This window comes from Sphaeramia orbicularis, chromosome 13, assembly GCF_902148855.1.
Source record: "Sphaeramia orbicularis chromosome 13, fSphaOr1.1, whole genome shotgun sequence".
NCBI lineage: Eukaryota > Metazoa > Chordata > Actinopteri > Kurtiformes > Apogonidae > Sphaeramia > Sphaeramia orbicularis.
The window spans coordinates 2,543,071-2,555,229 of record NC_043969.1 but is presented as its reverse complement, the minus strand read 5'-3'; the positions used below and the strand labels follow the sequence as shown (position 1 = coordinate 2,555,229).

General features: G+C 40.9%; 1 protein-coding gene across 1 annotated transcript in view; it reads right to left on the bottom strand.

Moving 5' to 3' along the window:
- The window catches only part of ulk2 (unc-51 like autophagy activating kinase 2), a 46,452-nt gene that overhangs the window by 2,861 nt on the left and 31,432 nt on the right, over positions 1-12,159 (bottom strand). Inside the window, exons 14-26 of the mRNA XM_030152818.1 lie at positions 11,808-11,865; positions 7,479-7,628; positions 5,684-5,829; positions 5,507-5,587; positions 3,849-4,114; positions 3,355-3,533; positions 2,824-2,933; positions 2,333-2,470; positions 1,993-2,234; positions 1,700-1,878; positions 856-974; positions 589-746; positions 360-495 (exon numbers count right to left, since the gene is read on the bottom strand). Coding sequence (XP_030008678.1) covers positions 360-495; positions 589-746; positions 856-974; positions 1,700-1,878; positions 1,993-2,234; positions 2,333-2,470; positions 2,824-2,933; positions 3,355-3,533; positions 3,849-4,114; positions 5,507-5,587; positions 5,684-5,829; positions 7,479-7,628; positions 11,808-11,865 — 1,962 coding nt within the window. The remainder of the gene's footprint in view (positions 1-359; positions 496-588; positions 747-855; positions 975-1,699; positions 1,879-1,992; positions 2,235-2,332; positions 2,471-2,823; positions 2,934-3,354; positions 3,534-3,848; positions 4,115-5,506; positions 5,588-5,683; positions 5,830-7,478; positions 7,629-11,807; positions 11,866-12,159) is intronic.

The window sequence follows — 12,159 nt, the reverse complement described above, 5'->3', positions numbered from 1 at the left end:
GTAGGACTCTTAGCCATCTGATTATATAATTGAAAAGATTTCTTACAACAGGGCTTCCACCAAGACCTAAATGCACTTTTCTCAAACCAGACTTGTTTAAAATTTTAAACTACTTCTTTCATCTCCATGAATGAATGAATCCAACACAAAACAACAACAAAGATGCAGAACCTCTCCAAAAACTGCAAAGTTATGATGACTAGTTTATCATAGGACGTCAGTGACATATTTTAAGATATTTACTCTTTATACATTCTTTCCTAAACCATTTGTTCTCTATGTGTGACTTAAGAACAAATCTTACTTGTCCTAAATTCTATTATGTGAGTGGGTCTCTGATTTTTTTAATTTGTACTCACACTTCACCACGTTCTCAATGTCAGTGGGGTCCTGTAGGATCTTGGACAGGCCATCCAGCAGCATGGCAGCCTTGCTGTAGCGGTAGGCTATATCCTCTGTCTGTTTGAACATCTCATCCAGAGCTGCTGACTGAACCTGAAACACAAATAGGCAGAACCGCATTACAACTGCACAGATTTGTAATAATATAATTTGTCAAGGTTCTAAAGGATTTTGCGTGGCACCCACCATCTCCACAGCATGATTGTAGATGAGTTTCTCTGCCGTGACGCTGTTGATCTCGTCCACAAAGCGCTGCTTGTCAGAGAAGAAGTGGTTGAGCTTGTCGGTGAGCCGTCGGCAGAGGGAGATGCAGCTTTTGTAACGTTCATTCAGACTCTTCACCACTGAGTGACAAACAGACAGAATGCAAAGGTGAAGTAAAAAGAAAAAGGTCAAACATATGCAATGAAGTCCTTACACTCAAATTCCTGTTAGGTAAGGAAGTGCCCTTACCTTGTTTGACTGCAGTGGAAGGATTGAGCTTGGCTGATTTAATCTGAGCCTTAGCCAGATGGAGTGAGGAGGCCAAAAGCTGAGCTGCCTTCATGTAGAGCACCAACTGCTCCACCTGCCTGTAGGGGGCAGCACAACCACAATAGATCAGATTCAGTGCAGCTACAAACTGATCAAAAGGCCTACTGGGACTACACAGTCAATGCAATGTTGCAATTTTGTACAGCTCTGGAAGAAATAAGACACCAGTCCAAATTTGCACAGCTGAACACTGCTTGGTCACTGCTCCTTATTTTGGCTCTTTTTAGATTAGAATCAGTTACTCTACCAAATAATTAACAAGACAGTGTCCATGCACTTCCGTAGAACCTGATTTGAGATGATTTTGTTTTTCCTTCTTGCATTACAAAAAAAAAATATACAGCTCACAAGAGCTCACTATGAATTTTCAAACCTCCACCCCAATGAAAACCTCTGGAATGTGACCAAGAGGGAGACGGATGGCCACAAGCTGCCAAACAAAGCCCAGCTCCTAGCACTTTATGCTCTGGGTGGGTGCATAAAACAGCCCACCGTAATATGAACGAGTGACAGAGAGCATGCCAAGATGCATGAAACTTTCAGTAATCAGGGTACTAAGTTAAAACAAGAACCTTTGCATTATCTGAAGTGTGAGAAGACTGCATTTTGTCATTAGACCAGCTGTCATTCTCTGCAAATAAATACTCTAACTTACCTGTTTATACTATAACAAATAACTTTTATCTTTGCAGAGCTGTATCCCAACACTCAGAATTAATATTACGAACAACCCAACCTATATTCTGACTGAACATTCCCTTACCCCCACTCTTTGCTGAGCTGGCTGATCTGGTCCACAACAACGCTGTCCTGGGGTGGGTACAGTGATGCTGCTGACACCCCAAGTTCTGCTCCCCCAGCTCGAACTGCTGCCATCTCCAGGACGCAGTCAGTAAATGAAAGCATCATCCGTAGGTACAAAAGGGTGTCCGTGTGCTCACGCTGCAAGGAAATACATGTTTATGAAGTGAATATTCCAGTAAGCCATGACAATGTCCAATTATCTGTCTATATAAATAAATAAACAGTACACTTCACAAGCCTCCAGTCTCTCACCTCCATGAGGGTCTCTTCAGGTAGCTCAGGAGCTTCGAAGGTGATGAAACCCTCCAGGCTGGGAGGAGAAGTCCCATAAGGGACGTAACGTAAGCTGCTGGGTGTCCCTTCTGCCCCAGGGATCACCTGACCTCCCCCGAAGCCTCCTGGTGGGGATGAGCCTATGGCCATGCCTGGAGGTGAGCCAACACAGACCCGACCACTGGTGGAACACAATGAGCCGGCCGAACTGTTGGAGCCCACTGAGAGAAAGGACAGGAGTGGAGACGCACATATAATTGGGTTTTCTGTTTCTTACTGCAAATAGTTCATAAGTTAAGCACAGCTGAAGGGTACTCACCTGAGGTGGTGCGTGGTCGGGTGCCCAGATGGCTGCAGGTGGGGGGTGTGCTGCTGTTTGGAGGGGAACCCACAGTGAAGAGGACGGTGCGAGGACTTGCTGACCCGCCCTGTGCCAGCCCACTGGGACCTGCAGGGGCTAGGGGAAAGAAAATCAGTTGTTTATTCATGGCTTCTTCTCTTCATGGATCTGCCTCACACTGAGCCCTGTTTTAGAGAGCTGCTCTAATGAAAAGTGACTTAATTTATGCCCTCCTGCTCTCTGAAGGAGCTATGCCCCTTCATTCTCTCATTTGACTACATCAGGGCAATTAACACATTTAGAGTTTAGGAGGGGCAGATTCCAGTCACTATTATGGCCTATTAAAATGCCTACAGAAACCTGCTTTCTGAAGCAAGCCTAACAATGACAATACAAGGTTTTCAAGCAGTGATGAAATAACAGAACAAAGAGAACCTGTAGTGAATATGGTCCAGTGAGTGCGGCCATACCTGTGTCCATGGGTCGCTCTGTATTTAGGCTGTCAGTGCTGCCCTGATAGGGTTGTCCACCAAGAGTGATTCTGATTGGCTGCTCAGACAGACGACCTGTGCTAACAGACCTGCGGGGAAAACATGGCAAAGGTCAGCACAATGTCAATATAATGTTCACATTGATGTAGAAAGGTTCCCCTTTCCTCTGAAACCTCTGCGATGTAACTCAGTACATGTCACTGCACACCCTGACTATGCGTCATTAACTTGGGTTCATTGTTGTCATTAGTAGAGACTTTTTTGTGTCTTCTAGTGGTAGCAAAAGCACAGTGCACCAATCAGTATAAAGACAAGAGGCTGTCAAACTCAGTTACCTGACATATGTCATATTTTTCTGTATTTTTAATGCTCAATAAAAATAACCTGAATCCTGAATACAATGCTTACAATGATCTTCACTGGTCTGTTCCTTTCTTTATTATGTGGAGGCTGAGTGGCTTGTTTAACCCACTTTTTTGTAGCAGGCATTAATGTTTGAAAAAATCTCACCTGCCAAAAGTTCTGCTGGCTTCTGGAGCAGCAGGACGTCCACCAGAGTACGGACTGCAGTGGTGGATACAGATGTCCCGGGCATCTGCCACAGTCTTGGTGGGTGCGGGGCTATCCGCCAGTGCCATCAGGTTACAGGACGCCTGCGTTTTGGGGATCTTAAACGGTGCCGATATGGTCTGAATGACAGAAATTAAAAACTTTAAAGGCTGACATTTTTGGCTTAATTAGTTTTCTTATCTAAACTGATTAAGAAAATAAATACATATTTTGATCAATTTTTAAGATTTTACAAATACAGTAAGCACAGACAGTAATAGCCGTTGTATAATAATTTGTAGTCCTAGTTACAATGTTCATGTTAAAATATCTGTTTAGTCATTCAGGTATATCTGAATGATTTATTTAGAGCGTGGTACAAGAGCAAGGTCTCGCTCTTAAGCATCCATAGTTATTAATTAATTATTTGCACAACCACTAATGCCTACACTCACCTTTGTAGGGGAGCCAATGATGGTGGGTAAAGGTGACTTCTGCAGCCAGTCAGACGTACGAGGGGATGATCCCAGTAGCTTGGTGGGAGAGGAGCCGAGGTTGGCTGGGCGGCCGAGCTGAGGTGAGTGACTGCAGGAGGAGGAGGAAGGCGGAACAGGGTCTGACAGCTGCTTGTGGAGCTTCTGTCTAGTCTGGTAGACTTCTGTCAGCATGGGCGCACTCTGGAGACGAGCACCGAGGAGCTGAGAGGACGGGACAGGGGAGCCTGGAGGAGGAGGGATTGGAATCTATTAGATTAAATGAGCTCCCATTAAAAAAAACCCTACATTGCATTTACTTAAAAAGGTGTATTTGGTTTCTCAGCAGTCTTCAGCAAAAAAAGGAGCACTGGTATCTTTGTTCCAGCAATTTTAATGGCCTCCGCCAAGGAGGTTTGGTTTGTCTGTCTGTCTGTCTGTCTGTGTGCAAGATAACTCAAAAAGTTATGGACGGATTTAGATGAAAATTTCAGGAAATGTTGATACTGGCACAAGGAACAAATTATTACATTTTGGTGGTGATTGGGGGGGGGGGGGGGGCACTGATCTGCCTTGGCAGAGGTGTGCGCTCTCAGAGTGCTTCTACTTAGTTTTCATAGTTTCACAACCAGGTAATCATTGTAAGTGAGAACTGGTTCTCAATTGACCTACCTGGTTAAATAAAGGCTAAATAAAATAATAAATTGTATTATTAGTTTTAATAGGTTTGACAAAGTAATTCATTTTCAGTTGCTTGGTTTTAACTTAGTTATACTCCTTTTGGTAAGATGTGGTACTTGTTAGATTCATTAAATTGGATTGTGTGATAAAGATTCAAGAAAATATTAAAAACTTAAATTACAGATGAACAATAATCTACATAAGGCAACTATAAAAGATACTAGTTGTGTTATTAACCAGAAAAATGATGATGTTTGTACATATATGTAAATAGTTAGCAAAAGATGCAGCCTTAGATGACATAATCTCATACATGGTGACATAGTCTTAGATTTTAGATTATTTGTTTAAGTTTTGTGAACATATGAATAAGTTTATTTGACAGTTTTTAACCCCTGTTAAAGTTACCGAAATGTCTTTTCACATCTAGATATTGTAGATGTATAGATCTTGTTAGATTTCCAAAACTACAAAAATCTTTTTTCACTGTATTTCTGCCCTGAAACATTCCACAGAGAATGTGTTGGTCATAAAACCTGACTGTTTGTGTTACTTTCCAAATGGGGGACAAAGTGGTGTTATCCGTCTGGTGGATGTGTCATTTCAGTCAGTACACTGCAGCTTCCCTCTTAAAAATAACCATGTCACCATGGCAACAAACGTCCTCACACAAACACTGAAGAAGTTGTAAGACGTCTGTGGTGTTAATACAACAGCAGTGTCAGAAAATTTTTAAATAACTGTGACACACAGTGACTCATGCAACTTTGTCAAAACAGTGAGGACACAAAGGAATCAAACAAACTCTGAGTCTATTTTTAATGGTAGAACATGAAGCATTGTTACACTGACAATATATGTTGGGTGGTTTATATACAGCATGAGTCATGTCTTCATATCTACTTCTGTTGCAAAGTTCAATCTGTAGCACTTGTTGTAATGTTTATGAGTCTACTAACCTCCTGAGGAGCTCCGGCTGCGAGGTTCATGGCTCTGGAGGTGACAGCAGCAGTGACCCAGCTGCTCTGGGATTGTGCCCACTACAAAACACACATGTAGAGATTTTTATTTCCATGTCTACTTCAAAATCAATCAAAAGAGGATAGCAGCGCTATCATGTCTGAACATATTCTTACCGAGAGGTGAGGGAGAGTAGGGCCTGGAGCTGCCAGTAGACAGTCGACGGCCCACAGTTTGAGGGACATCTGCAGAACTGGGAGACCCCGAGCCCACTTTGGGAAACCCCATAGGACTAGTGTTGGAGCGCCTAACTGTGCCAGACCTGGAAAACATACAAATCCAACACAAAAGTAGTATCAGTATGTTGACTGTAATTAATGGATAGAATCTGGTTGCAAAATTCATTTAAGTGTCTCTAAATTCTTAAAAAAGTATAGGTTATTTGAAAATATGGGTAAAATTTGTTACATTTTTTGTAAGTTCAAAAATCTTCTGAATGACTTCTCATAATATTAAGAGCTCAACAGAAACTGTCCTTTGCCTGGTCTCCAGCCTTATGCTAGGATCTGTGCACAAAAAATAAAGAGAAAGCAAGTACTGCAATGTCTTTCATCATATTTACCCCCCGCCCCTCTCTCTCTCTCACACACACACTGTTAATACAGTAATACTAACCCATTAACAGTGCCTCTAACAGGTCAAAAGGACACTGTGTCAGAACATTACTGCACTCTGGACAAGCTACTGAGATGAGCAGCTGAACAAAGACATATAGGGACAGTATCAGTTCTGTAACACTCCTATGGGTGCACAAACAGGCCAACATACTGAGTTACCACTACAAACTGTTAAACAATTCCTAATCCTCAGAACTGTGGTCACCACAGGAGATCTTTGATGGTACAGAGCAGTGCCAGCACAATAAGACTTCGAATAATAATCACATTAGCAAAACAATAAAACAATACACCTGTCAGAGCTGACACAGCTTCTTGTATTCTCCTTTTCAGCCAGAAAATAGGAACTGTAGCCTGAATCTCCCTGTGAAAACAATGCCACCCTTCCTCTGCCATTCCATTTGCTTTGTTTTCACACAATCCCTCCTGGCAACAGGTTGGGAGGTCACAGTCTGAAGTCGACAGATGACTTAGCTGATGTAACCTCAGTGAAACTTTATGACTGATGAAATAACAGCCAGCGTTTTCATTACTTATAAAAGTACTGTGCATTAGTCATCAGCTGGTACCTGTAACAAATCCTGTTTACTTTGAATCACTTAGAGACATAGCGTGCATTTTACAGACAGACGAGAAGCTGGCTTTACAGAGACCGACTAAGGCTTTGATCAAACTAAAAATCTGACTTCAGATAGATATCTAAATGTAACTGGTTCACAAAGCTTAGCATCTGATATTATTGTCACTATTACCTTCTGTCAGATTTTTTTTTATAGTGCCAATACCTCAGCTCAGGTCACTCCAGAAGATAACCTTCACTTGCAGGAATAATTTTAAACAAATTCAGACACAGTTTTTAAAAGCCATCTGGGAAAAATAATGCAACTTCATGTTTTAGCATTGTGTTTTGTGTAACATGTTTAGTGGTTATGATAACTCTTCAGACAGGATCAGGATACCTTTAACTAAAAAATTAACAGTCTTTTCATCGTTTCATATTTCCAGTGGTTACCATGCTTTCTAAAAATGTTTTCTCTTAGATTAATATTATTAAACAAACAAACACACCATTGATGATGAACAATGTGTTCTTCCTTTCTGTCAGTTGATGTTACTGGTTATTTTAACTAGCATTTACAATGGTAATAAAAAGGTGTTTTTCCAGGCTTAAAATAAGTCACATTCTCATTGCATTACACTAATCTAAGACTGTACACCAGCGTAAATCATCTCTATGAAACCAGCCCCAGAAACTGTCTACACTAGATCCTCTGATGTGGTGGAGGACACTTACCTGGGGGAGCTATAGAGCGTGGTTGTCGGGCTACTGGACAGGTTCTGCTTGATGCGCTGGTAGTTGCGCACCTGGGTAGGAACAGGAATCGGGGTTGTCTCAGCTCGAGGGGACACCATAGGGGTCTGTCCTGGAGTTGGTTGTGGCTGCCTGGTTGGGAAAAATGGCGAGAGCAAGTTTAGCCAGTCGGCTCGAGGCTGTTGTTGCAGGTTCCATATCTGCAGTTTGTCTTCTGGGGTGTCAGTACCCATAATACTTTAAAAAAAAAAAACGACAATACTTTGTGTAATGATTCAAATTAAGACAACGGTAAAAGTCCTTTCAACAGCCCTGAGTTCTTTGTTTATTTCTGTAGACACAGGTTGAGCAAGTTTAGCTTGGCTGCCCATGTGAGACAGGGAAAAAAAAAAGGAGGCGAGGCCAACATGTAAACACACAGACAAAGCCAATCAGCTTCAAGCCTGTTCTGCAGGTGGGCAGGGTTTCAGGCAGGGGCGGGCCAATGGCACGTGCAAGGGAGCTCCTTCTGTGTTCAGCAGACACAGAAGGGGAAGTGCAAAGAGTCAGAGCTCATTTGCATTCTTTTGTTATTCCAGAGGAGACAAAATGTTCTAGGACATAAAGTCTTGACCGAGTCACCCACAGAGGTGTTTGCTTACATACAGAATGTAAAGAAAAAGGAGGAGGAGCAGAGGAAGTGGCAGTTATAGAGGGACACCAGTTAGAATCCAGCATTATGCAATGGTGGATGGTGTGGAGCCAAAAAGGGAGAAGACGGGACACGTGAGGAAAAGACTAGTCTGGACAAAGAACTACAGAACCGTTTCTTTGTTGGCTTTCTAAGAAATAAACCTTTAATATGTGCTCTCCCTCTCCACATGCTTCACATCAGTGGAGTAAACATTTGATGTAGTAATCCATGATGCAGGGCTTCTATTTAGCTCAGGGTTACTAAATGCTTTATTGATCCTAGCAAAGGCTTAACATGGGCAGGAATGCTGTACGCTGCTGTAGCCTTGTTAAAAACAGAGAAAGAGAATTTGTAGGTCAGTGAGCAGCTGCTTTTAAGAGCTGAGAGGACAGAGCCTGAATCTGCAAGTCACTTTGCTTCTACACTGACCTGGTTTTTACTCAGCAAGCCTGGGGGGGATGGGCTCCAACACCCCCAACCCCTGTGTCTTTGGTGCATCGACGCATTCATTTTATCCTTTGCTTAATTTGCTTCTCCTGTCGTTTTGCTAGTCTTTTGCTTTCATTGATGGGACTGTTTTTACATACTCCATTTCCCTCTCCCTCGCCTTCCATGACTCCAGTAAATTTGGGATTCACAGGCCACATCAGGATAAACAAGGCTGTGATTTAGGAGCTATTCAAGTGTGTGGCTGGTGGTAAAAAAATTGCAAAGTCTTCTAATGAAGAAAAAATTGGTTCCTTCTGTGTCAATGGTTAACTAATTTATGCAAGAGGCAAAGAGTTATTGCTACGTAGAAAGCCATTAAGAGGAGAGAAGTAGAAGGTAGAGAGAGAGGGAGAAAAGCCGGCAGAACAAGCCGTTAAGAGGGGGAAGCAAGTGAGACGACAACATGAAAGATATACAGAATGAGAGCAGAGAAAAACGGAACAAGGAGGCGGTGCAAACAGTTTTGCTTGAGGCTGTTTAAACATGCAAACAGGATAGCAGGGAGATAAGTATAAAGCAGTGTCTGGATACAAGTCGGTAACTAGAGTCTCTTCCAAACATGGACTCCAATCCAATGATGCTCAATGACCTTGTCAAAAATTGTTAAAATCCAAATGTTGTCCCTCCCATAACTCCTGGACATGAGATGTTTCCTGTTCTCTATTTTCAGCATACATGCATTTAATCTTAATGGCACTGAATAGTGATGCCAGTGAATATTTATGTCTCTATTAAATACACAACCTTAAAAGGCATCATTCTGAACTCTTCCAGTGAATGAGCATAAAAAACACTTGATTTTGAGTGGGGGGGCTTTAAGACAGCAAAGAATATGTTAGTGTTATTCAATCTCTTAAAAAACCCTATTATAGAACAATAGAAATATATTTTAAATACAAAGTCATCAAAACAGGCTACAGTGGTTTTTCAAATAGTTCCGAAGTTAAAGTGTGTTGTATGCTGAATGGGAAAACAACTTAGGTTTTGCATTGGGCATTGCATTTCTTGCAATTCCTACTAAATAACAACATGATTTAGAGGAAAAACAAATTCACTGATCAATTAAAATTTAACAACTATTTGACCTGACTAGTACTGTGTGTGTATCTAGTCAGTTATGCAATATAATTGCTTGCCTTGAAATTAACTGTAACTAGGATTACAGTTGTTATTACTAATGATGCAAACAGTCATTTTGCTCATAAATGACACGAGCTATGAGAAATGCCCACCAGGATATTTACATCAGTTTCTTTTTTTTACTGAACCACAAAGAAATGAAAAGCACCAAATCCAAACAACATGGAAAAGGTTCAGTTACCTAAATGACTACTAATGACAAATAACCCTCTATGAAAATACAGTATTTGCCATTTTTGATAAACTCACAAAAAGTCAAAATGAGTTACTTTGGTAAACATGTTCTTTCATTACATTAATATACACACTGCAGTTTAATTGGACTCAACACCATGTACATTGCTCTGCTGTCACAAATACTGACTTCAGCAACAAGTCCGGGTTAATCCACTTCTGAAAAGAGTCCCTGACAAACTGTATTACTTTCTTTTGTTTGAGTAACATTTGCTAAATACTACAGTGACCAGCTGTTTTAGGAAATTGCCAAGCCTTCCTTAAAAATAAACAGTATTTATAACATCTATTTATGAGCTTTACAGAGAGCCACAGACAGTGTAGGGTACACAGATTCACTCAATACAAGTTTTGGTCTTTTCATGTGCTTTGTTGACATTAAGAAAAACAACACCCAGGTTAAACTTTGAGTGTACCTTGCCAAAAGCAACAGAAAATTGACTAGTGGACATAGCTGCAGTCACCACACCTCTTGAACAGCTGGACAAAATTCTGACGCCTATGGAGGCAGAAGTGGAAAATTCTGCCATGTGAAAAGAGTGTGGTTACAGCACATGTGAACATCTTCTGATCTTTTAATACACAGCTGAGGCACTGTAATAACAGTCACAGCTTGTTATTGCAGCCATGTTTTGGTGTGTGTGTGTGCGTGTGTGTGAGCGACTATTCTTAGCTCACAGCCCTCAGGTGCTTTTTTTAGCACCTTGTTTTTTGGCTCAACTTGTGATTCATAGCTCAAAAATAATGTAGATTTGGGGGTGGGCTGCAAATATGAAAAACAAAACAGCAGTAAGAGGCAGTCTCAGAAGGAATGAGTATATTAGAACTGCCCTTGTTACTGTAACAGAGAGTTTTGTGTACTTTTAAAAACCCTATTTACATTTACTCTGGTATATTCATTCTGAGGTATTTCACATGCCAGAAAATTACCTAATCCCCTCTGCTAACACATAAGGTCTTCTCCTCATACATGCTAAGCAGCCAAGATGAAAATAAAAAAATAAACTATATAAACCAACATTTAACAAGGGGAAAAAGTTCAATCCAACTTCAAGTCAAAGAAAGTTCTTGCTTCTGCAGTGGAATCTCGGTTTACACAAAAATGTGGAGATAGCCACCCAGGAAAACTCTGTACAAGCAAATTTCATTTCCATGTTGGTTTGCAGACTATTGGAATTAAAGTTTTGTTTAAACATAATTGTCTAAACAGCATTACCTTGGTAAGCTGTTAAACTAAATCTAAAACTAACCTAACGCAACATCCACCCCAGAGACATACCTATACTGATTTGATTTAGGTTTAATTAATCTGATCCCAAACCTACAGGTTATGCTGCGTAGGACTATCAATAACTGGAATCAAGATTTTGATATGACTGAAAATATGAAAAGTAATAATTTACTATTCAATTGAATTTAATTGATTTTAATCTCTACACCTCTAACAGCAGTAAATATAAAATGAGTAAAAAGAAAAGTACACATCTTTATTGCTCATTTATGGTCTGAAATTGTGAAAATAAAATACAAAGTAAGTCTGGTCAACACAAAAACACATGACAATGCTTTCCATGCATACATACTTGAACTCAAGTCTGTGAGTCAAGTGAAATCCAGTTCACATCATCGTGTCACACTCTTTACGATCAGTCAACCTTGGAGGCTTTTTAGCTTCTCATCATCAAATTCTATACAAGCGCACTCTTCATAGGCTCTTAATTTTAACAAATGGGAGAAAATTTCAAATGAAACATCTTTGCCAAAAATACACTCACCCTCCACACATGAGGAACTCACTGGACGGTCGGCGACCCGCTGCCATTGGCTGGTCATCTGAGGAAGAAAAGAACAAATAAGGGTGAAACAGGTTTAACTGATGTATAAATCAGCAGTCATTAGGTAATGAAATGCCACTCAAAAGATGAGATGACACATGCAGTGCTTTGCACTTTGTTCATTGTGTCAGTGGAAGACGAGCAGGTGGATTTGTCTGTGTGTGCATGTGCACTGCAGCAGGTGCAGAGTGCAAGGGTTCATTTTACTAGTCAAGTGGGTAAATGTGTATGTCTACTGTGTGTGGACCGTTGTCTAAAATTACAGCATGAAATGGTTAGCAGCTGTCTCATT